Source organism: Diachasmimorpha longicaudata, chromosome 7, assembly GCF_034640455.1.
Source record: "Diachasmimorpha longicaudata isolate KC_UGA_2023 chromosome 7, iyDiaLong2, whole genome shotgun sequence".
NCBI lineage: Eukaryota > Metazoa > Arthropoda > Insecta > Hymenoptera > Braconidae > Diachasmimorpha > Diachasmimorpha longicaudata.
The window spans coordinates 9596152-9622645 of record NC_087231.1 but is presented as its reverse complement, the minus strand read 5'-3'; the positions used below and the strand labels follow the sequence as shown (position 1 = coordinate 9622645).

The 26494-nt window shown below is 39.5% G+C and overlaps 2 protein-coding genes across 3 annotated transcripts; one reads left to right on the top strand and one right to left on the bottom strand.

The window, feature by feature from the left end:
* The first annotated feature begins 1114 nt into the window (after positions 1–1114).
* On the top strand, positions 1115–3171 carry LOC135164925 (armadillo repeat-containing protein 6 homolog). Its single transcript, XM_064125730.1, has 5 exons — positions 1115–1413; positions 1497–1834; positions 1906–2201; positions 2279–2544; positions 2628–3171. Exons 1-5 carry the CDS (start codon positions 1297–1299, stop codon positions 2997–2999), a joined length of 1389 nt encoding a protein of 462 aa, XP_063981800.1. The 5' UTR covers positions 1115–1296; the 3' UTR covers positions 3000–3171.
* Positions 3172–3177: 6 nt separating this feature from the next.
* Positions 3178–22698, bottom strand: LOC135164924 (ADAMTS-like protein 4). 2 transcript variants are annotated; one of them, XM_064125727.1, is made up of 16 exons: positions 21876–22698; positions 21232–21395; positions 9188–9263; positions 8365–8516; positions 7705–7907; positions 7091–7263; positions 6550–6754; positions 6184–6459; positions 5907–5967; positions 5606–5829; positions 4998–5383; positions 4703–4861; positions 4217–4381; positions 3825–4001; positions 3582–3741; positions 3178–3427 (listed from the first exon to the last, which is right to left on the bottom strand). In XM_064125727.1, exons 2-16 carry the CDS (start codon positions 21354–21356, stop codon positions 3312–3314), a joined length of 2658 nt encoding a protein of 885 aa, XP_063981797.1. In that variant the 5' UTR covers positions 21357–21395; positions 21876–22698; the 3' UTR covers positions 3178–3311. The 2 variants fall into 2 exon arrangements, with proteins under 2 accessions (XP_063981797.1, XP_063981799.1); XM_064125729.1 differs by having other exon boundaries at positions 21232–21390.
* Positions 22699–26494: the final 3796 nt, after the last annotated feature.

Below are 26494 nucleotides of genomic sequence, written 5' to 3'. Positions count from 1 at the left end.
ATTTCCATCACCCTATTACACGCGTCTACACTATTAATAAATGCTCTCTCCTTTGATGTTTTTTCATCGTGACAAAGGAGAATTACTTTCTCCCATTTGCACGTTTTTCTCTCCAAGAAAAATTATCAGAATGAATTCAGCTTGATTTGTTTCAATCTCTCTCACTCTCTCGTCATAACTTTTTTCTCATCAAGCAGAATCCCTCTTTTTTTATTGCACCCCCCGCGTGAAACGAAAAAATTTCACGGTATGAGGGGTGCAATGTAGCGGTATTTCCTGTACTAAAAGTGCGCCATCCAGGAATAATCGTCGGACGGTAAAAATGCCACGATTTTTCACGGAGCTTTTCCCGTCATTTTTTTTCACTCCCTCATTCGCATGGTTTCCATCACTTAAGATTCTGCTTTTACAACTTGAGCGGTGAATTGTGACGCGCCTCCCGCGAACCCCACGAATGCGACCAGCATTATTATAAGGATAATATAGTGTTGAATCGCCTTAAATGAATTTTAAAAAGCCGCGGTGATGAAATTAAGGGAGGATGTCTCCGATGGTTATCTATTGCTTTGTGAGAGCACAAAATTACTGATTCGTTGTTGATGAAGTCGTCCGACAATATCTAATCTTCATCAGCAACATCAAGCATTCCTCGCCCATATATGTCACGCAGAACGCAACAAAAGTGCCCTGGGTTTGAAATATTTATGAAGGCAAAACGATGCTATCGCGGTTTATTATTTTTATGATGAGAATTATCGATTTTGAGCCCCAGACGGAGCGAGTAAATATAGAAATTATTCCGGTATTTCTTGAAAAAAATGCATAATCAACTGAAGTACTTTCAACAGTCATTACTTATGCAAGAGATCGGATGGGATATTAATAATTCTACCGGTAATACAAGAAAAATCGCAAAATTATCGCCCTCTCATTTACGCTGATATATAATTAATAACTTCAGAAACAATTTTCGTTGTTATAATTATCTCAGGCTATCGCAGACTTCGTGTATGGTTTTTTTAAATTTCAAAGAGCCGAACGAGTCGCGCCATCACACGCTCATCTCGATAACCAGCGCCACCAGTGCAGGAATCTGTAATTCCCCTCATCAACGTTAACCTCATTGTGCAAGAGAGAGGAGGAGTGCAACTGAAAAAGTCATTGTGAAATGATCACAACGGTGTACATACGGCACCGTAATAGTGAGCTGTCCGTCCACCAATTCAAGCCTTTTATGGTGATTCAGGTCGCAGCCGAGAATTAACGTAAAAACTGCGAGTCAGTGGTGCAGTAATCATGGTGCGTGTGATCAAACAAGAGACCTATGATGAAGTGGTGAAAGAGAATATCGAGGAATTGGCTATGACGCCCCAAGAAGCCATCGAGGATGCCGTCAAGCAATTCGAGGCTCAGGTAAAGAAAAACAAATATCGAATGAAAACGCCATTACGATAGCTTCATTTATTTAATTGCTCGACTCCTCGGAACCCAATCAGGGCATCGACCTCACAAATATTATCAAGGACCTGGCGATCAGCGAAAATTCGAACATCATACAGACCTGCCTGAGGAAGCTGTCCAGCTCAGTGGAAAAAAAAAATTTCAACGACGTTCCTGATGCACTGGAAAAACTCAAGACTGAATTAAATAAGGACATTGCCAGGAGGATGTATGCTGCCAATGAAAATGCCTACTGCATTCTACTTGATCTTGCAGAGGAGGTGGAGAACGAGGAAAATCTTAATATTCTTAAATCAGTCATCAGGACTATGACATCGCTGATGACGGGACATCCCGACCTGTTGGATGAGCGTGGAATGAAGTTGCAGATAAGGTAGGAATGCTGCTCTGGAGAAAAGAAATTTTCCCTGCAATGCTGACATTCACTGAATAAATTATTTCCAGACTTCTTGATCGCCTATCAGATCCCCCAGCAGTCCAGCTCCTCCTCCGTTGGATAAAGGAGTGCTGCATTAAACATGAGATGAACAGACAAGCGATATTCAACGCTGACATTCTCCAGAGAATCAAAAACATTATCGAGAAAGAGGGCATAACAGCAGCTGTACTCAGAGATTGCTGTGGGGTGATGAGGAGCCTGGCCCTCGATGACGACATAAGGCATGAGTATGGAAAAGCTCACGATCACGCCGCACAAATGGCCAGGGCATTGCTCCCTGTCCTCACTGGATTATTAACAAGTAAACATAAGGACATTGAAATCCCAGTCAGTGCTACTGGACAAAGTTTTCTTGGGGCTCATGAGTTTCATTTGCAGAATTCAAGGAAGACGAAGGCGTTGTTGGAGATCTCATGCTGACGATGGCCTCTCTGATCGTTAGAAATGAATTTTGTCAAGACGTCGAAGACGCAGGGGGGCTCACCTTCATTCTCGACGTCATGATCAATCATCCTGATACTGAAAAATTGAACTGGCAGGCTTTGAAACTGCTGAAGGCTCTTGCCGGGAATGACAACGTCAAAGCTCATATTGTCACGAGTGGAAGTGCTCCTCTCATTGTTTCCACCATCGGGAGATTCAAGGTGAGTTGGATTTCTAGATTTTTATTTTTTTACTTTCACAACATTTAATTTTATTCTTGAATTTAATTTATTTTTTGTTACAGAGTTCTGAAAGCATCACTTCAGCAGCATTATCCTGCATTTCCGCCTTGACACTTCGCAGTTCGTCAAATGCTGGGGTGTTTTACGACTGCGGTGCTCCACCAGTGATTATTGACGCAATGAAAGAATTCCCAAAGAGTTTGAGTGTTCTACGACAAGCCTCCTGGGCAATAAGAAATATGTCAGTGAGGAATAAAGCTGAATCGCGAGAATTCGTGTCCTATGGAGTCAATAGTGTTCTCCAAAATGCAGTTAAAAATCATCCAGTACTAGCTGAGGACGCTCGAGCTGCGCTGAGAGACCTCGGACTGAAAGTGGATTTGAAGGAGCAATGGACCGGCAAAGGAGGTGCATTGACCAACGAAAAAGCCTGAGGAAACCGCATTTAATGCAGTATTTTTATGAAAAATTGCTTAGACCTGAGATTATTCTGCTGAAATTATTTCACCTCATTGAGCGCAAGATGAATTCTTCGAGTCATGATTGTCACGCATGATACATTGTTTTTTACCAGCTTCGTTGCAATAATAAAGATATAAGTCGCAACTCTCGTTCATTCAATAGTTTCTTTAAATTAGTAAAAATACTTTTACATTTTTCCTTTACAAAAATCTCGTTAGGCTACGATAGGGTCAGACTTTCAATTACAATTGTTATTTCAATTTACATTTTCCTTTTGATTGAGATTAATGGCGACAACCACAACACGAGTGTTTGTAGTATTTTATTCGACATAAGCCTGTCTTTACTACTAATTCGCAGTTGGGGTATTTATCAGTGCATCCGTCGACAGAATGGGCTTCTGAAATACATAAAACATGATTTACATTCCCTATTTATATAATGTTACTAACAATATTACCGATTAATTGAACGTCCATTAATATTATAGATGCAATCAGTGCTTTTTACCCCTTCCCATCTAAAAAATTTATTCTCAATGAACAATGACTCACTCTTCGGAATTCTATGAGACAAGTCCTTTCTGCACGGTTGCGTGTTACAAATCCTCTGGTCCACCGGTTTGTTTCTGACCTCGCATCCCATCGATTCGAAACCCTCCGCAATACACCGCACAACTCTCGTCTGCATACCCCCATTACAAGTAGTCGAGCACTGAATAAAACCGTCAGTGAAACATAAATTGGATGGAAAAAAAATCCACTGAACATGTAAATGAATGAGCAGCCAAAAATTACCTCACTCCAGTCTGACATGTACCACTCAGGTGTACAGGCTGACATGTGGCAGACCTGCTCGGCGTGCGGCCTCGGTGTTGTGCAATTACTCTCAGACAGTATTTTTGATTCACCTGACGAGTTGTCGATGCAAATGACATCGCGATGGGCGATACCCTCGCCACACAGAACCGAACACTTGTGGAATATTCTTTTATTATTTTCATTATGCATTCGGTAGATCGAAGGACATTTATTCAACTATTGGCGGAATATTTTCACGAACTTTGTTAAATCCCCGAGAGTTCAATTTAAATTATTGAATTTTTTGTGACTCATTGCTGCTATCATTCGAACAAATATAAAATTTACGGGCGTAATTTTTTTCTGCTAAAAAATATAGTAATATTTACCGCTGACCAAGGACCAGTGAACCATTTCGGCTCCTGACATGATTTCGTTACATTGTAGCATTGCCTCTCCGTAATTGACCTTTTTCTCGCATCACAAAATGTTTCATTGACATCGCTACATGCAGCCCTCCTTGTCTCCACCTCACGGCCGCATTCAGCTGTGCACTACGGAAATCATTAATTTATTCGCATTTCTCATCTCCAAGGCGGACTTGTATAATTTTCCCTCCACATTCGTGGCTCTCGATAAATATGTATTTCCGCGAGTCACTTGGCGAGATATTTTTCAAAAAAGCCGTCGTTAAATATACAAGAGTATAGGTGAATATTTAATCAAGACATCCGGCTGTTTGCACTAAAATGTTTTAGCGGTATAGATTTTAAGTAAGGACCTCAATGTTTTCGTACTATTTGTTTGGATTTTCCTCAATGCTGAGAGGTTTACACAGATGTTTAAGTTATCGTGAGAGATTAGAGGCCTTTTACCTTTGACGACCACTCAGAATACAGCCAGACTGATGTTGAATTGCATTGACCCTCGCAGAGTCGCTCATCGACGGGCTTTGCGGACTGGACACAGGGTTCACCTGCTGTGATGCAAGTGACCGTACGCCTTCTGATCCCTTTTCCACATGTTGACGAACACTATCAATCAATCACTCATCAGTTCAATCAGAAAACAAAATAATCCTATTAATAATCAACATCTAGTCAAAATATAAACTGATTTTTCTTTCCCATTCAATTGCAAAAGTATTTTCAATTTTCTGGTGATACTCACTGCTCCCCACACGCCGACATGCCACCTCGGTGTTGTATCACGCTGTGTCCCACTCATCTGGCGAACTTCCAGACTCGGACAGGGTGGGCCTGCACAAGAGCTGACAGTGCCCAAGTCCGGTGGTTGGGGACAAGCGCCTGCAGCAACACGCATTGTCAATTTAGAATTCAAATCTTGAACACACTCGAGGCGCCGTGTTTTCACACCCGTGCCACAGGTGACGGAACACTCGGACCAAACTTCGGCTCGCCAACGGGCTGGACAAGGACGCTCGTTGCACTGGACCGATAACGGTGCATCAGGCTTTTCAAATTTTCTACACCTACGATCGGGCACCACCATATCGTTATCCAGCCTGATACACTTGATTATTCCATTTTGCATACCTAGCAGAGGTCATAATACAAACAAATGGAAAATCGAGGTGAATTAAGGTGATATATATAGCTGAAAAAAAGCGGATGGGCTTGGACTTGCCAGTCACATTTATTTCTCAACAATGCCCACTATTGCTCTGAATGAGTAGGAGACATATCTCTTCAGTCTGTCACTAAATTATAGCTTCACCTCCTACGAATAGGTAATTCTAAATTATTGATCAGCCTCACCTCCGCCGCAGGATTTGGTACAAGGTGAAAGTCCCATAATTCTCCAGGCGAATTTCCATTTTTTTTTCTTTCTGTTCTTCTTCTTCTTCGAAGATGAATTAATAGTTGGTTCATCACCCGCCATCACTGTTGTCGGTGAAAATTTCATTTCTTCATTTGTATGCTCCTCGCTCTGTTCTTTTACCTGATTTCTCGTTAGCGATGCCTCCGGCTGTCTCTCCCGACTGTGGAAGAAATAATTTCAGAGCATTTTTACCCACTGACTGGACTAATGCTTTTGTTAGATGAATTAAATAGTTACGTGACTGGATTCGGAGAAGCCATTCCCAAATTCGAATGGGGAATTTCGTTTACAACAGAACCTGGAGAATAAATTATCTCACCGATTACGGACAAAAAAAAAACATTTTAAATGTAAATTGTTGAAGCGAAATTTCAAGTAGTAGAGAGCCATGATAAAATGGAAAACAATTCTAATCTCTTCAATAAATTCTGTCAAATAAACTCTCATAAAAATTTTCATATCTTTCCTGAATCAAAAAATATTAATGGACAAATTGAGTACTTCCGCAATTCACCTGGTGCATAAAGAGGCGGAGCGATGATGGCATTATCCTCAGGTATTTCCTCTGGCGCCGGTAGCATATACTTATACAATACACCCGGATTCACTTCGTGATACAAAATTTCAATGTTGAGGGACTCATTGAGCGGTCCTGTTGCCGCTATACTCTCCATACGCTTCTTATCACCCCTTTGATACTTCAAAATCGTCCCTGCTATTTTATAAATACCACTCGGACTCACTGAATCCGGGCCATTAATTATGTAACTTCCATTCTCAGCCCTCAAAGCTGTGAAAATCATAAAAACCAGAAGAATAAAAAATTTGTCGCTTCTAATCGGAAAATACAGAAGGACCTCATCGGCAATTTTTCCTTTACCTAAAAAATTTCCAGTATATCGTAACTCGGAGATATTGAGTGACATAGCACCCCGGGGTATCGTAGTGACAGGCTGATGGCCTTTCGGAAGGATAGGCTCCATAAAAATTCCCTCAAATAACTTGCAGCCTCTACCCTGGCCGCCGCACACACCGCAGGTGTCCTTAATAGCACCGGATCCAACCACTCCATCGCATCCCACTGGCTAATGAAAAAAATTTCTCGTAATTGTGACAAATTTAAAAAAAGGGTAATGTACGGAGAAAAATTTTAATTGATTTAATTTTTTCGCGAATTCTTTAAATACAAATCCCGTCCTCATAAAGTCATGTTTTGATGAACGCAAAAGACGCTTTGTTTTACACGAAACTTATTTTTTCTCCCTCTTCCCATTCTTCAGATAAAAAAATCGCCAGACCTCGTGTTAATGTCGAGCATAAATTACGTTTACCAAAACCTAATTTACATGCCGTAAAAATGGTAATAAAAATTAATTTTGAGTTCCGCACAATATTTTGGACCCTTTGCAAACGCTCTTTACCCTGCATTGTCCAGCGACGCACAACCATTGCTCAGTTCGGTCCATGACTAGACCCGTACTTCGACCACTCAGATTGGGACCATCGCATGGTGTACCGTCGACCACTTCTGGCTCCAGGGTCGCATAAAATCGTTGATTCATTGCACGGCAGTTTAGCGCACATGGATTTGGTGCTATAAATCATTAAATAAACTCACTCACTATTCACGAGTGATAATTATTTATATTGCATTCCAATGAAAAATCATCAATCGAAGGATTTTCATGAATTGCGTGAGAACAGTATCTAATCTGATTTTTTTATGGCCTAGGGGTATTTACTTTGAATTTAATCTGTCGCCGGATAAACTGCATGAATTAAAAGTGAATGGATATGGACTTGAAATTATGCTGTAAGAAAGGAGCTGACATTTGAATAATTAAATTATCCATATGTCAGCATATAGATCTTATATGTCTGATATTTTTTTTTTTCGTTTGACAAGGGTGATAAAATTTTTTTTTCGATCCTTGTCGTGACGAATTAATTTCTTCAAAGTCATTATGTCAATCTTTATGATTTTTTGTAATTATCAGTTCTTATCAAAGCGATCGGACAGTTGACTGATTATTACCATTTAAAAAGGGCACCCAATTGTAGGTTTTCCCTTTGTAAATCCTATCATTATACTTAGCGCATTGCTCGGTCCGCGGATCCTCCGAGTAATTCGGACACTCGTGAGTGTTGCAGACATGATACCTCTTGTATGTGCCAATGCAAATCGGCTTTGGACTAGTTGCGTTAACATCGTTTACTAAACTCCTCTTTCTCAGGGCCCTTGAACAGCGAAAATTGATGAAATATTAAATCTCTTGAGTTTATTCAAGCCAGTGTAATAAATTCACTCCAATTATTCGCCTCCGGAGTCAAAAAAAAATATTGGAAACGCGTTCGTGAAACGAACATATAGAGAGACTGAAATGCAAGAGAAACACTTGTTATTGATGGCCGGGAAAATCAGGCCGGTCATCGAGAGAACCATGAGAGAAAAAAAATGTAATGGACGTGAGGGAAAAAATCCCTTGGCGCCTCCTGTCATTACAGTTCACATGCACATTTTTTTTTCCTACCCCCATTACGATATTGGAAGTCAACTGTACGTCTAAGACCAGAATTCTAAGTTGACTCGACGTTGAGTGTATAATTTGTAAAATATCTCCTGGGAAAATTGGCTTTTCATGACACTCCGGGAAATTAATAAAACGCAACTGTAATCAGTTTATGGCATTATTACCGTGGCAGGCTGCACTGACGGGCTTGCGATTGAACACCAGTTCCACAGGGCCTTGAACACTCACTCCAGGAGCTCCAGGGGCCCCAGCTTCCTCTTACTCTATTGTCACGACCGATTCCGTATTGAGATCGCTCCTGGAGCATGTGGTATACCTGCAGCTCACGGGCAATTAAATTTAATTAGATATTATCGCAACAATATATTTTTTTTTATATTGCTATTATAATTCTTATTGACAAAATCTATCTATCTCCTCTAACAATCCTCAAACCCTAAATAAAATCAAAATTATTTTAGAAATTACCGGAGGAAAATGCATAAGACTGAAAAATCGACCCAACAAAAAAAAGAATAAATATTTCAGAACATCTTAGCGCCATAATTCTCCTATTGGCAATGAACTCATCAAAAACTCATCTTCTTAACACGTACAAAACTCAAAGACATGAAAATAAACAAATCAATTCTCTGAATAAAGTCATCGCAATTGACACTCGTCAATCACTTTACAGTTTCTCCGTATGATGTCTCATTTGACTGATGTGCATTTGAATGCATAAAGAAGAGACTTAATGATACTGAATGAACAAGCAGTTACCAATCTACAACCTCCTCATCCCGTAATACCGCTGATAGCCATCTCTTCGTCAATTATCTCTCAATCTTTGATAGGAATTGATCTCTATTATTTTGCTCTTTTCATGCGATTCGAAGTGTATCTCAACAACATCGCAATCTTCTGCGATCAGTTGAAAGTTGTTTAATGAACGCTTCAATCGAATTATCACTGGCATCTGATGATTATTATTAATGTGTACTTTACCTGAATTGGATACTTTTCCGGTATGTAGGAGTCAACTAGTGATGCTGCAGACAGCATCATCAGTATCACAATGCATCTGCAACAAATTTGAACCCCACATCAATTACAGTTTATCACTCGATGAGGAGACTATTATTGCTGATGATTATGAGGCGCCATCAGAAAATTAATAGTTATTTTTTAAGCGGTAGTTTCTCTGTTGATTTATTCAGTTATTCAGGCGCATCTGCGTGGAAGTAATTGGCAATTTTCCACATGATAAAAAAATGGCGAGAGTGAGATAAAATTAATTTCAAAACATTGACAAATTCGTTGACATTCGGACTGAAAATTCAAGAAATTCCTAACAGTGTTATAATTACTGTCTGCGAGTGAGTATTTGCAGTTAACGAGTTGCACACGACAAATTAAAATACCAGACGTTAACTCCATGAATAAGCGATGAAAATATAACATTAATAAATGATTCTGGTGCCAATTCATATGAATTTCCTTGCCGTGAACCATCGGGGGGGTGACGACGGTCCGGTCGAGCGAACTGTGCCACTAAGCACCAATAATGTTTCACTTGTTACGCCTTCTCGGAAAGCCTTAATTAATCATTCGCTACGGATGCATGGTTTATACATGTGGCTAGATCCCGGGAGTCACGAACGTCAGAGGAAGAGGCAAGGTTGGGATTAAATAAAAAAAAATGGCGTAATCTCTCGGATAGTCTAGTATGTTGGGCCTTTTTCTCTCTTCCTATTTTGTTTCTCGAGCGTGTTCTCATTTTTTCAACGGCGAAAAGAGCTATCGGCGTGGCTACCGTGGACGATAACATGTGGATAACAAAATGAGAGAGAGAGAGAGAGAGAGAAATTCAACGTTCACTCGGGCACGCCATTGAATTTGAATTGCAGCACAAATTAGTTCAATGGCATTAACTCATTTCTTTTGTTGATTTTGAACGGAGGACGTGCAGCAATTACGCATGGAATATTATTGCCGAGGACAATGGGAGTCATTTGGACGCTCGTTTCGTTAGATTAAGGAAATTATTCACGAAGTGCAGAATAATATTTTCGTTCCCGCGAAAATTCTGCTGTCTTATGTGCGGACAGAAATATTCTGAAAAAATTACGGAATAATTCGCATCATCCGCGGCAGGAAATCTTTCTCCGACGATTTTTAAGAGGAGAATAAATCTAGAAAAGATTGCAGACAAAATTTTTAAGAAACGTTTGAGGAGAATCGGTCCCCTATCCCTCACCTCGTATTTCCTACCAGTGACTAAAATTATTTATCTTCTTTAAATCACTTCCCACTCGTGCTAAATGTTTATTGAATTTTGATAGAAAAATTGATGAATTTCTTTGTAAGAAATTGAAATGTAATTAACGTTTGCTTCATTAAGTATTTCAATCGATGAAAAAACTGATTGATTGATGGATTCTGATACTTGAGACTCGCCTCAAACAAGACTGTCATTGTCTAGTCCGCCAGTGAGTGCGATGCAGACGTCGTGGAGAGGAGTATGCATGAGCAAGCTCGGTTACATTAGAGATTGTCTATCTGACTTGGTAAAAAGCCGAGTCGTTCTATATGAAATGAAAAGGGAGATGAGGAAAGTGTGAAGCGGGAAGAATCACGTCAAGATGCATGGCATGATTGCCACACCGAAGGCAAGCTACGAGTGTTCCGTATAATGGAACATAAGAAGTTCAAGACTTCAATGGCAACTCTCCCCCAGCTCTAGCAGCTCGCCTCTCTCTAACAAAATCAGCGGTTTTGGAACAGGAATTTTAACGACTCTTCAAGTGCAAAAAATGAAAATGGGGTCAATTGATGTTTCTTTGACCCGATTAATTTCCGACGAAATGAAGTCTTCAAATACACTTTAAGTGGTTATTAACGCTGATCCCACAAGCGATAATGAGATTAATTAATTGTGATCCCAATAATGCTCACCGAATGGCCCTGAACATCTGGTAATGACATTTTTCAATCGTTAATACGATGGATGAGAAGAAAAATTATCGAAACGACCAGAATCCGCGGAATTTTAATGGGAACAACGAGACACGTGACACAATGATTTTAAAAGTCATGAGTCACTCCGGGAATTGTAATCTATGCGACGAATTCTCGACGATCCAATCCCCCATGAAGATCAGCCTCCTCTACATTACACTGAAAAGATCATCTCCAGAAGATCAGTATCGACAATGTAATCAGTGATGTGATCCACCCCGTGTAATTGTGACATCATTAATCATTAGCACTACATCGACGCCTACTGTCACATGATAATCAGATGAAAATGCATCATGTATGAACCTATTAAATGCCTCATAGAGAGAAATATTTTTATACACCGGGAAATTGAAAAAAATTCCGCTAGTTTCAATTCATTTAATAGCAAAAAAAATTGTTTTGTAAATTGAGACCTTGAGAAAAATTTCTGCTCCGTAAAATTTGCATTACCGCCGGCACACGAAGCTCTCTGTGGGGTCGACACGCCTCTCTCCCCCCCCCCTGAACTTTTATCCCTCGAAACACGTCATTCAATCCCCAAAAAGAGATTAAAATTTTCCCCATCCTTCCTCTTTACTTCCAAAATCTCAAGTCTCCCGAAGATTCAATAGATTCCGATGGTATTCCTCGTATCTCGAGATATCGAATTTCGTGCAGCGTATAAAGACACACGAATGATGAAGTGAGAGAAGTTACCCTGTTCATTCGTGCATGCACTGGATGCACAAGACACAAGACCCGGCAATATATATTTTTTTTTTCTCCATTTTCGAGACCCGGTTTTCCTTCCTCTCCTCATGAACACATTTCCACTACATTTTTATTCCCCTCTTTTTGCTTTTTGAGAGTAGCCGAGGCCGCGGTAATCTCGCATGATCGACAATCGACGTCTTTATCCTCCGCTCCATTGAGCCCCGTATACATGATTTAACAAAATGAAATTCACGCTCCCGGGATTTTTCCCCACAGTCACCAGCTACTTCATCGTCATTTTCTAAGTGCTTGAATCAACTCGTTTCATGTAGAACATTTTTTACATAATGAAGATGATTTAATTCAACTATTTCGCGTACTTGTTGGCGCATTTTTTGTCGTGATTTTTTTATTTCCTCGCCAACACTGGTCAACACGTTTGACCAGTGAATTACTGAATTAACGCCTCTGATGTCTTGAAACTGGCTCGCGGCCACCCGGAGCGATACCCCTGTTATTATCATTTTTTATTCATTCATTCTTCTGTCTTTCCGTCGTGTCCTGGATTAGTACCAGTGACTCTTCGACGATGGCAATGGAATTTAATTTCATTTCGCAAGAACCGTGTCAAATTTATTAGAAATATTCTAGTGCGAATATTGGAAAAAAACACTTTTCAAAAGATGTGATCTTTCTCAAGATCTCTTCAGTTCTATGACAATTTCCGGAACACTATTCTCCATTACGACTTAGGTGAATTGTTTCCTAATTGTTAGCGAATATTTATGCGTAAAAATTATGAGAAACTGTTTTCCTTTCTTGACGCGATTATTATAGAAATACATAATGAAAAAGTCGTAATGTGTGATTTTACTGCCGGCAGGGAAAGAATGTCGGTCATTCGGGCGTCAAACGAGAATGATTTGCTTTCATCTTTTTCAAGTCGATAAATATTTCTAGGGTACTACGGGTCACGTCAATTCAACCTCGGATATTTTATTTTTCCAGTTTCACGGCTTCAGTTTGGAGATTTCACTCCAAACACTGTGAGTGCTCACAAAAAGCCCCTTTATTCTGTCTCATTCCTCTTCCCCCTCCACACTTCCACCGCATTTTAAAACTAATACGCGTCGGCCCAGGAATGCCCCCAATAATGGATATTCTCTTATATTTTAGTTTATTCCGAACGATTTTGCATTGGTAATTTATTCAATAAATTTTAATTCCTGCATTTTTAGAGCAAAATTTGTTTTCTTTTTCTGTAATTGTCATGCGCATGGCTATCGCAACTCGTTAACTAATTGCCGTCGAGTCTGTGGATATCGTGAACCCGTTCGACCATAAAGCCAGTGTCATCGGCCATTAGATTAGGTGCAGTTGAAACGAGAGAAATTGCGTTCAAGCGATCGTATTAAATGCCTCCTGAATCGATACACAAAAAAGTTGAAAATAAATTTGAACGTAATGAATTGAAGAAATTAGCGGAATTAATTAACAGACCTCGGTGAGTTTTGAGCTTCACGGTTATCGAGGCGAGGATTCCCTACGTGTTTCTAACATTTCTCATATGCAAAAGCCAAATCTTAATTGATGTGAAGGATTCCATCATTTATCGATAAATTTTTTTAAATGATAGAATTAATCCCCAATACCCTTTGGCATTAAAACTCCCTTGCATAATGTAGCCAGCAAATTGCCCAGAAAATTGTCGAAGCTAAAAATATCAATCACCGTGCGAGCAATTTTTTTTCAACTCATTCTTTTCGGAATTTATTGCACAACACTGACATGTAAATGCACGCAAAGACAGGATGCATGGCAGCCAATGATTTTTCACTGTTGCGTCAATTTTTTCGTTCTCTTTATGATTCCCAAAAAAAAAAGGATTCGAAAGAAAAAACGACTTTTTAACTTCAGCTTTCATCAGGCGGAAACTATAGAGTTTTTCGGGGCCGTTGCAGCTGAACACCATAAACATTTCCCCTCCCCTGTCCACCCGCGGAGTATCATAAATTACGTGATAAGAGTGTCGGCGCCTTCTCTCAACTCGCCCCAACACATCTTCATCCAGAAACACATCTACGTCTTGGCATGCGAGACTTTTTTTCACACTCCCCTCGCATGTCTTTCCGTTGTATTACAATATGTAACACACGAAACAGTCAATGAGCTTCCGGGGAGGCGATCAACGCCAGACTTCGAGATACGCCCATGGAATTTTTTTTTTTTCATAATGAATCGCGACAAAAAAATGAAACCAATGAAAATATTCGAAAAATGCGCTGACGCAGAGGAAGTAGAATGTGGAACAATTCTTCACTTTGATCAGTGTTCAATAGAGAAAGCAACAGTAATTTTCATCTATCTCTAATTGTCCATTAATAGGCGGGACATCACCTTTTAAAAAATCCAGTGCAACGTTTTTTATAGCCTCTTTGGCGCTATTATCTCAGCTCTACAAGATAACGGAAATTTATTCATTCGTTTCCAATGTGAGAAAAAAAATCAAGAGATATGTTTTTATGAACCACAACAAAAATAAATCTAATGAAAACATTCAAGAAATGTTGACATAGCCGAAGGAAAATGTGGAACGTTTTTATTTTAGTCAATGCTCAGCTGAGAAATAAAACGTTACGCCACTTGGCTCCATCGGAAATTGTCCATTCACAGAAGCAAAATATCGCGAACAAGCTAATCATTAAAAAAATGCAATTCAAATGCTCGTGATTTCGTATCGCGCAATCAATTGAATTTGCTTCCAATTTCGAGCGCGCCTTTCGCAATCCCGTTTCAAATATGCGAAGAAAAAAAAATCGTAAGAACTCAATTTTCCGTGTTTTACCACCAAAATTAAGCCATCAATTTAATTTACATGATTACGGTAAATTTTTAACGAAGCCACATGCGTGAGTCTCAACTCTCCGAGTCAACTGTACACGGAAAGAGCTCCCGATAATTGCCAGTGACCCCTGTCGACACTTGTTCATAAATTCGTTGAAATTTGTTTCTTCCATACTGATGTTAATTGCCTATCGATTGAATCCGGAAACGGTGGTAGCGGTGAAAGCCTCTCGGTTTCATTATCATTCATCACGAAATTACCTGTCCGAAGCACGTGATGTCAATTTATCGATTTCACACTTTGTGATTTTTAAACGATTCTCATTATTCCATTCACATATGGCCTTCCCTCTCATGCCCTTCACAATTATTGTTACAGTCAACTTTTTCCACAATTTTCCTCCTCCGTACAGTTGTGAGAGCTTATCTAAATAATTCAGCGATAAAATAATATATTTATACCCCTCTGACAATCTTTTACGTGTAATAATCTCCGGGAATGAAAATTATCCACAAAAATTCCATAAACAAAAGTACGAATATGGAATATCGCAGGCCATGAATATTATCCTTTTATCGTTATTATTATTATTATTAAATTCTTGGCATGAGAAAACATATAATTACGTTGTGAAAAGAAATACGTCCCAATGAGACACACGGGAGGTCGATTTCGCCGGTAGCAATTCGTGGCATCGACATGTCTTATCGTTTCAATGCTGAAGTCTCAAAAGTTACAGCCGCAGAGAATAAAGAATCGATCGATGAACGGCTTTCCTCGCTCACCACTGTACAATATATGACAATTATTGATATTAATTTTAAACATGTGCGATTACATTGCAGATGATAAAACCGTAGTAGGTAGGTATGAGCTTTGCGCCTCGTTATCACATCCATTATATTTATTATTCTTCAAGTAGCGGATTCGTACATCCCACACGAGTTTTCGCGTTCGTAAAACTCTCCATTATTACCTCTGGTGTTTACTCTGCCGCAGCTCACGTGGTCCTCTGGTATTTATGGGAATACTATAGCTGGGTAAATGACCCGCGGGGAATCACTCAGACGATCATAACGCTGTACAAAAAAGTCGATTTGTACTCGGAATTTCCCTTCTTCATCGCGAATAGTTCGGTCATTTTTCCTCAATATTTCCGTCCGCGTGAGGGTGTTTTGCGTTCCAAATTTCCCACCTCTGACATAACCATCCCCGATTACTCCTTATTACAATCGACAAATTGGTATTTATAGAGAGAACCTGTGTTTACCTCACGCGACTCCATCAATCTCAGTAATTCTAGCCGCGTACAACTCCGACAAGCGATAAATGTCGGCACTTCCGTTTCCATTTGTAACTCACAACAGCGCGAAGAAGTTGACGAGATGGAAGTTGCAAGTAGTGACATTAAGAAGGCAATGAAATTTCCTTTTATATCCCCTATGAAAAATAAATAGACAATTCTTTCGCCCCTAAAACGATGTAGAAGAGAAAAAAATGTCCCCTGATGGAGCTCATTTGGATTTCATCTCCGCAAGGGGCAATAGGACTGGAGGGTATCTGCCCTTCTTCCATTTAGCATAAAAGTAAATCGCAACGTGTGAGCAAGAAACTCCAATCTCCGTAAATTGCATTGTTTAACTTGGAATTTTGCTCTCCACGGTATCCACCATCGACGAATAAATAATCTAGTCCAGAAATATCTCAGCCAGATATGCATAAATAAATTTAGTGCGAGTGAATTCGATGTGCAGCCCTGTGGTGCAGTGATATAAACCGCAAAACATTGAACTTACGTTGAGAAGAGACAGGATCTTTCTCTACTTGTCTGTAATGCACGGCCGTATCTCCTTGTCGTTCACCTAACGACTGTGACTACTACGAGTCATCTTCCCTGCGATCATCATTTAGCGTCAGAGGCGAACAATGAGATTAATATATGAGAGATGACACGCCCTTTGTTGACCCACAATGAAAATACGGCGAGTGACAGAATCAAACAAAAATGGTTTCAATTTTTTCTGTCATCCTTCGTCGAAGGGATTATTAATTTAATTGTGTATTGATCGCGATACAATGAGGCCATCAAATTCACTCCTATTTTTAAGTCTCCCGTCATGATTCCCGAGAAGAGTCGTATATTTATAAGTTCATTATTATTTATAGTGCAATAAACACCGGACAAACAACCTTTGCTAATGATTAATTTTTTTTTCGGTCAAAATTGATAATAAAAAAAATTGTGGGGACATTTTTACAACCAAAGTTTCATACGCACAATTGAATTATAAAAATTATTATTCATGAGAAATTAACATTCGAAGTGTTATTAAATTTTGTATTCTTGAATTTCGCGTCATCCTTCTTGGAAGGGGTTGGTAATTTAATTGAGTATTGATTACTTTGGCATGACGCCATCAAATTTACTCCTATTTTTAGGTCTCACATCATGATCCTCAAGAGGAATTATAAATTTCAAGGCTCTTCATTGTTTACAGTGGAATAATGCTCTCAACAAAAATCCTTCACTCCAGTAATTGATTTTTAATATCAAAAGCACGTGGATATCGTCAGCCCCATAAATTACCAATTAAATTTTCTAAATTCCTACCCAACAATATTTTTAAACAATTCACTGGAATTCGCTGATAAATTTGATGAAAGCAGTTTAAACTTGACACTGGACAAACTCGTGTACTCGGTGAGACCCCTTGTCCCGTTTAGTATCGCCGAGTACATAATGTAGAAGGCCATCATATAATAACCCATCGTGTGTGGCGTTCAAGTGCGCTTTAACACGCGCACTAGCCTATGCAGAATAACCCCCAAGTGGTGTGATATGCTGTGAAGAGACAACAGCATGACAATGTTTGTACGATTGCGTAATGTTTTCAATTCTTCTCGTGCCAAAATGAACCGTAAAAGCTATTGTCGTGACACAGGGGTTAAATGATCGGTATTATCCGATCATGGAGAAGTGAGAATGCACGTTCTGATGATTCACTGATTGCAAATGATTTCATTATAAGTAATTGAATCAATTAAAGATATGAATGGTTTCTCAATAATTGTTTTCTCTTCTGGCGACTACGATATTTTGCAAACTGATTTATTAAAAATACCTTTTATTGAGGAAGGCTCGACAATTGTTCCGAAAATTTGGCACAAGACAAAAATAGGTTGATGTTGATGACGTGTTAAATCCAACCCAAAAATATAAATCTGCTGTGGCTGGTGCCATATGTCACTTTTGACGATTGACCATGTTTCTATCAATATCTCGGAATCTAAGGCAAATGAGAAAATCTTTATCTAAATAATAAATCACTTCGCTACTGACTTTTCCAGGACTATATTTCCTCCACAACTTTTTGCAACGACTTTATGACGTGATCCATCTCCTCGGTATCAATGAATTCGTTCTCTACTCGCGTATGGGGTGTAATTGCAGGCGCCGCTCATTCACTTGCTGCTGGTGGACCTTGGCTGTTTTAGAGGCGTCGAGAGTTGCTGATATTACAAGAGCTCCTGTGCGCATTTCCATTGACATTCCAGATCGCTTGGCTTAATGATGTGTTGGACTGATTGCACCCATCGTTTTCTCTATCCATTTCCAATTTTTTCCATCCTTCTTCATCCGTTTTTCCTCTGGTAATTTTCCCTCCTCTTCCTGCGTCGATCTGCAGTCACGCCCTTAACGTAATAAAAGAGGATGAAATGAAGGAAGAGGCGGCAAAACCCTTTGGCGAGATCATCGCCCGTCTTTTCCTCAGCTGATGGGTTGAGGCATTCGTAATGCAGGATCAAGGCGAGGAATATAGTCTTGACGAGTATTCACCACCATTTCATATTCACAATTAAATGGCGTATCGCCAGTGTCAGGGCATTTGCATATTTCAACTGTTATTAATTAATTTAATCCACTCTCCATAATTCTATCGTTCGTCTTACGGCGGGATAATTATTGAATGACATCGGTAAATCATGGTGATGTGATGAGATTGTCAATTTTTAAATGAGTTATAGGAGGAGGGGAGGGAAACATATTGAGTGGATGCAGAAAATTAATATTGCGAATGAAAAATGGGACACTAGAATAATTACTGAATTCATTGAAGAGATAATGTACTTCTACTCATATGTTATATATATCATTTTTGAATACTGAATATCAATTGAAATTTCAATTTTAATTCAACAACATTTTTTATGAAAAACATCACTCCTAATATCTCACTTTTGCTAATTCAGTATTTCAAAATCGTTTAATCTTCTGCATCCGAAGATAATTGACGATCTTATCATAGCGTGAAATATTCAACGCCCACATGCACTTTTCGAGTTTTGCGGCTCATTGTGGAGCGTTAAATTTTCGTGCCGCTCTCGAAGTGGTAAATCAGTGGGCTCTAGATACTCGAGAGTGCGCCCAATGACCGTTGATCACGATCATCACTATATATCTGTGATGAGCGACGATACTATCCACGGGGTCCGCGAGCCCTCCCTCGGTGCCCTCTGAGGCGTGAAAAAAAAAGAGGGTGAAGAGAGCGGCCGGAGAATGAGAAGAAAAAGGTTAAACGTTTGGTTACACATTACCTGAGCGCGGTGTCAAATTTCGAGGTAATTCGAATCTCGTAGTGAGGATTTACGATTAATTGTGGCCATCGAGATAAAAAGGCCCACACCAAGTCAAATTGCTAATGGCTAAGTGCGAAGAATTTTAACCAGATAATGAAAGGTTGATTTCGCAATTTTTTTAATTTAACGGAATAATAAATCAATTATTAAATTTGAATATTTTCCTTAGAGTTTGGGATGTCCCATAAAATTGTCGCAAATAGAAATGTAAAAAAAGCTGCCATTGACCCCAACGAAATTTTTCTCTCCCCAGTCCGGGGCTAGAATTTTTCCGAAAGAAATCCGCCCCGCGCTCTTTCCTCGAGAGGTAATAGACGTCGTTGTTGAAAAATCAAGAATAATCACACCTTCCTTGACTCAACTGTTTATTGCACCAGATAGTAGGCTCTAATCAGGTTGAGTATGCCCAAGATAAGTCACATTTTCATCAGACAAATAAATTTATTTTTCCTTCGAAGACAAGAAAAAAAAGTTGTTTGAAACGTCAAGTACAGAGTAATGGCACATTCACCCAGTTAACTGACTCCCTGGAAAGTGAATTCGATAAAAGAGACTGGAGTGATCTTCATAAACCTAGCGCTGAAGATATCGTGAACGTGAGGTCCAATCCTGGCTGATTGACGAGACGTGCGAGCGATTACGGATAACGAAGCAATCGATGCGCTGTTGGTACTCGAAGAGGCGTAACTTCTAATCACCGGTGGGTGAAAAGAGCGAGGAGAAGGGAAAAAAACCATCGGAAATTGAAAGAATAAAAAAATATTCGCGGAGGCGAAGTCTGTAACCGCTGAGGAGGGCGGAAGGGGGCAAAAGAGGACGCATAGTCTCTTTTCATGGCTTGCCACCGGCGTAGATTCATCAACGCTGCCGCCAACAAGCCGCGGTTTATCCACGGCTATCGGCTCCCAACGTTTCATTATCTGTATCGTTATGCACTTCATACTCACCTTCTCATCTATTTACTTCTCATATTATTTTTAATACAGAATTTCGTGTTCATTTCTCAGGTTCCCTCGCATTCGTTGCCTTCATAAAGATTATCAATTTTATTTCTACAGAAACATGTGTAGCAGTATTGGTCTTCATTTAATACATAATGATTTCTCTTTTGCACTTCATAGGTGGTGCAGTACTCTCGGAGAGACTCGAGAATATTTCTCTAGTTGCAATAACACCCATTACAATAACAGAACAAATTTCCCCTGAACGAAAGTTCAAACAGCGAGAGAGTAAGTAATGAGCAAAAATCCGATCCTTCGCCATTATCCATTCATGACTTCAATATTGTCCTTATAAAAAATATCCGTATATTAAGGTAAAATTGAATCCCACCGGTGCTGTAAGTGCCACAGCCATAAGTCGACTCTCCGGGTCTGAAGATCCATCGATTCGACGAGTCACGCGAGTCAGAGCGCGTCCTATTATGTGGCTTTATCTATTGCACGAGTTGGTCAACACTTTTGTTTCAATTCCCCTTTTGAAACCTTTTTTTCGGCCACGGGACGCGATTGATTCATCTATTGTACCCCGCTGTGGCACGATTAATTCAATTACCGATTTATTTTTCTCATAGATTCAATTAATTAACTTCTCCATCGTAATTGAATATCAAGCGTTTATTTCACTCTGATTTTATCAGTAGGAAATTACATTTTATGGATACGGTATCAATTTATTGGAGCAGTTAAGAGTGAATTATTTTATGAGTGAAACCGCCCAGTGAAGAATTTTTTTTTAGTCTGAGAACTAGACTCTATTCTTATCTCTAGTATTCAACTGATCTCGCCGGTATTTTTCTCACCGAAGGGCTTGTAAAATTCATGTGAAGATTCACAGGATAGCGGCCACTTACCTCGAGCCACTGTTGAATCCACACGGTGGTATACCACATCGTAACTTCCGGCTGATGGAGCTGGAGCTGTACTTCTCAGCTTGACGCTGTGATAAATCGCATCGTGGATCTCCTGGTGATTCCATGGCCGCTCTACGTCTCACTCGCGCGATATCAGAGCTACCCTGAGATGAAATATCATGTTTACTGTTATCATCGTAATGTTCTAAAGAGCAATAAGAAAATTAAAAATAACGAAGGAACGGGCCCTTTGCACCCGTCACTAGATCAATTTATAGTATTTTACTTTTCTTCCAGTTCCGGCACGACAATTAGACAATTTTCATTTCATTTTATTTTCTATGATTATACGTTATTCCCCTTTATTTAACGAGCTTCAATATTAAATGAAAAAAAATCGTGATTTTTTTCCCCGGACGGCAAGAACGGGAAAAAAATTAATATCTGTCGATTAATGGACTATATAATCTATTGAATATATCATTAAATCCGTTATACCCCAGCGAGTACTGTAAACAAAATTATCAGCACAACAGACTTTGGATCTGTTCTTCAGAGACAAGAATTGCCCATAATAATTACTAATGTAATTAAAAAATGATTTGTCAGGGCAAAAGTTATTAATTAATATGAACGTAACTCACCAGAGGCTGTTCCCATGATAAAACGTCCCCCAGTATTTTCTCAACTCGATAGAATCATCTATCTTCACTTCACATTAAACTCACAGCTTAAGATTCAATGACAACACTGATCGCATTTCACGTTTAACCGAGGAAAAATTGTCCCCTTCCCCCCAGGAAGTGGAACGTTGTGGATACACTGGTTTAGTTATAATAAATCGGGCATTCAAGAAGCTGAACAAACCCGAGTGAATTGAATATATGGGATGCACGGGAGAAATCGCGAGTGTCACCCATTGACGTGAAAGCCGATGATACAATTATTTCCGCGATCACAATTTCTTCATCTGTCAGTTCACGTCACTTTTTTTTTATAAATCATAAATAAAGGATTGAGCGGAGCATGAACAACTGGGAAAATTCACTGAAAAGTTCTTGATTGATTCTCGGAATTTCTTTCACTTTCTATTACATGAAAATGTTGTTGAATCGTGTTGTTTTTTTAGTGGTTTTACGAAATTTTTCATTCATCTCCAGTTTCGCAGTTTTTTCTGAACCTCAGGTCTGGTTCTTTTTTATTCGGCTTCGGATTTAAAGAGATAAGGATATTTTTTAAGGAGATCCGCTGTTATTATTTAAATATTTTCGTTGAACAATTTCTCGAACCAGATGCCGTGGTTTAATAAACAAGAGCGGCAATGGTGGCACGTGCTAAACGTAGAACGAACGTGGGTAAATAAGGGAGGTGGTGGTAAAAGAGAAGCGCACGCGAGGAAAAGCGCCAGAAGAGTGAGGATGCGTGGAGCGTGTACCGTCCTCGAAGGCTACCGCAACGAGAATGATAGTGGTTAGGCGTGGGAGACGACTGCCAATATATAGACCCCAGTCTCCAACTCCAAACCACCTCCCGCGTTTTGCATCGATACCATATTTCAAAAAACAATATTATCGATTCCTATCTGCATTATGCACACACGTCCGCCTCATAAAACCTTTAATTTTTCACTCCCTCCCTATCTGATTCATTTTCATCTCTTGGCTCTCTTCATACCGATACAGAGCATATAATTTATATATTTATAATATACATTGTGCACTATTAATATCTATTATGTCGAAAAAAAATCCGGTCGCCAAAAAAATGGTTTACATTGATTTCTGCGCTGAAAAAAAAATTCTAAAACCTTTTCTGTGCAACCCGGAAAAATTAACGTTCAACACCGAAAGAACTATTGGGAACACCATAACTTTTAATGCTGCCCATTAATTTTTCCACGTGTGCGAATTGTGGTTGTTTTATGGAACTCAGTGTATGAATTTTTTCATAAAATTTATCTACGCATGGAAATAAGTCGTTTCGCACTAGAAAAATATGGAAAAATTTCTGTCTGCGGCTTCTTGGACGAAAAAAATTGTCAGCATTTATTCTAAAACTATCCAACACTTCCGTATCCTATAAGATGATAATGGGAAAATTATTATTCATGTGAATATATACAACAATACTGTATTCTCTCGGTAGAATAAATCGCAAGGTTGAAATGCTTGCGATAAACGGATGAAAAAGTAGAATACGTGTGTCCGCACTGAAACGGACCACACACATGCCCTCCCACTGATAATTAATCAATTAGAGAGTACACTAATACGAGATTAGTTAATTGATTTATAGCATACATGTTGAATGTACTACCATTTCCGCGGGATTGAATTCACCCATTGTGAAATTTGAATAGAAAGCCTTTCTAATCTCTCCCCGAGACATTCGGAAAAGGGGATGAGAATTTTGTGTGTACTGATTAATCCATAGAAAAAACTACAAAAACCTTTCACCGTGTGACCAGTGGATCAGCAGGCGGTTTTTAATGCCCCATGAGTAGTTCACAGGGTACAAATCTCCATGTGAGGGACGTAATCATAAATTAAACATCATCGTGGCGGCTTTGAGACTATCTCAAGCGCAATCATACAATTATCCCGAGGCATCTCATATTTTTCCTTCGTTACTCCACTATTTTTCCTATTTTCTCGCTCCTGACAGTTGAGTACAGCGAATAAAAACAACTGGGGAAGACGTAAGTGGGTCCATTTGGCTGACATGAAAAGAAATGTATGAAAAAATAAATGTAAAAGAGCATAAAATGATCTGACCGATGAATCTGACCGGATGGGCGAGGATCCACGCGCGACCTCGCGCCCGTTCGTGTACCCGGTATATCCTCGACTGTCACTTGACAGGCCACGGGATGTGCCTTTTCCGTTGTAAGAGCTTCGAAGCCGCACCCAACCTATAGAAATGCCCCCCACAACCCGTGCATTTTCGATCGACGCCTCATATACACGATTGACGTGCACCAATATATAAATCCTCCATCAGATATGCTGGCAATAAAAAAAAAATTATAGAATGGGAGAATCGAGAAAAAAAAGTCCTTTAGAACTACAGTGGGTAACAATGTCCCACCTCATCGACGCGATTAATTGGAATTTATGCACTGATACCCGTGCTTTATGTGGGAAATGAAAATAATCACTTCAAGGGGGGGTTTTAATTTTTAACGGGGACGAGACTAGTTTTAACGCGAAGTACGATAATCTTTTGATTGTACTTTGCAGAAAAATTATTTTTAGTAAATATTATTCACTCGATTCTAATGCGACGATCTGGACTGAGACTCGGACAGTTGCCGTGTGTGCGAAGGATCTAATGTGACAACCCTCCGATTATTCCCCCGTAAAACGCCTTCAACACCGAAAGAATACTCTGACAAATTGTCGAGAAATCAATGGCAGCGGTCAGCTTTCTTTCTTCCCATTGTAAAACTGCCCCTATAAACTACCCCCCTCGACCCCTGCATTCACTCCTGTTTATTCAGCGAGAAAGGCCGTCCCGAGAGCCCGGTGAAACCCGAGAGAAATTTTCGAGGAAAAATTCGTTTTATCATTCAGATGTCAAGTGAGAATATGACAATGGCGATCGACACAGTGAAAAATGGCAAGGTCTGCAGTCCATCGAAGCCTCCTGCCTGCTCGGAAATTCTAAAGGACAGTAACATAAAATTTTCTTTCATACGTCTTTTAGAATTCTTTTACTACTCCTGTGAGAGAAATTTTATATTAATTAATTTTTGATTGACCTCCATGGCGTGATTTTTTCCCCTCATCACACAAATTTCTACGGAGAAATTAATAAATAATTCGCTTTAGTTGAGCATCACCATTCGTATGACACCCGTTCGTTCCACGTATCGTTTTTCATTAACTGAAATTCTTATTCGTACTCACCATGATCACTCTGGTATTCTCTCAACGCGCATTGGCGCGCAAAAGCATAAAAAATTAAACGTCCAACAGAGAAGAGAAAAAAGGCCAATTCGAAACAGCCGGCAATAAATGTCACATCAACCCCTTAATATCGAGATCGCGATGCGCATTAATTCATAATAAAAAGCTCAACTAGTGCATTAAAAATCATAATCATAAGGATATCATGTTAGTCACTTAAATTCAATCGATAACCGGCGATTCTGACCTTACAAATATATTCATGTATCAATAATGGAGGTCGAAATGATGATGGGGATAAGATGTGTCCGAGTAAAATGCAAGAGACAAGAGGGGAGTATCAGCAATAACTGACGCACGAGCCGTAAACTCACCGGTCAATCAATATGAAGACCCCATTCCTCGTGTCCATCCATCTATAGGTAATGCACTCATAATCCTCGGACCCATTTATCCTTATTTTTTTTTTCTTTCCCCCTCGCGCTCTCTCTCTCTCTCTTGCTGGTCACCCCGGCGAGGTGCATGAAACACAGAACCTATGCAATTTTCAAGATGATTATGCTGTGAAAACATCAAGGATTAAGAACTTTTTCAAATAATTTTGGGATGAACTAAAGGACTGTTGAAATTTTTAAATTTCAAATTAATTTGAAAAATAATCATTCTTTAAGAAATTTTTCTTCCCGAATACCTGAGGTTCATTCATCACGGGAGATGAGAAAAAAAGTCTCCTGAAACAATGAGATTTTTTCCGCTGCGGCTAATGGATGAAGCCTCCCATATTTTCTCAGCTGCTACAATGCGTCAAAATCGAGATAGTAGACCTCTCCAGAACGCCAAGACACACCCGTAATCGCTGTTATTCCATCGTAAACGATAATGCCCGTCGTCCCTTCATATTTTTATTTCCATCTCTCTTTTCTCCTCGAAGCAACACGAGAGATCTCTACTTACTCGCATTATCCCCCGCAGAGGAATACTATATCCACTCGTGCACAAGCCAATGTACAATAATTTTCGGTGCGTCATTATGCAATTGCCACAGTCAAATGAAGTGCATTTTAGTCGTATGGATTTCGCATGTTTGTGACGCGTAGACGTTTAAATTGTAATTTATTGGAAAATGTGAATAAGAGCAGTTGCTTTTCTCCTCTGATATGATTTCGTCCGCCCGGGGGTCACTTCACCCCCCTTGTCCCCCCCATCCAAATACGTCTTACAATTTAAACTGGTTGATCTATAGATTCTTTCCAACACTGCAATCAACAATACTGCCATTCGTTACAACCCCATCCGTAATTTCAATAATTTACAAATGTGAAATGTTGCCCAGTCGTTCCGTCATTATCCGAAAA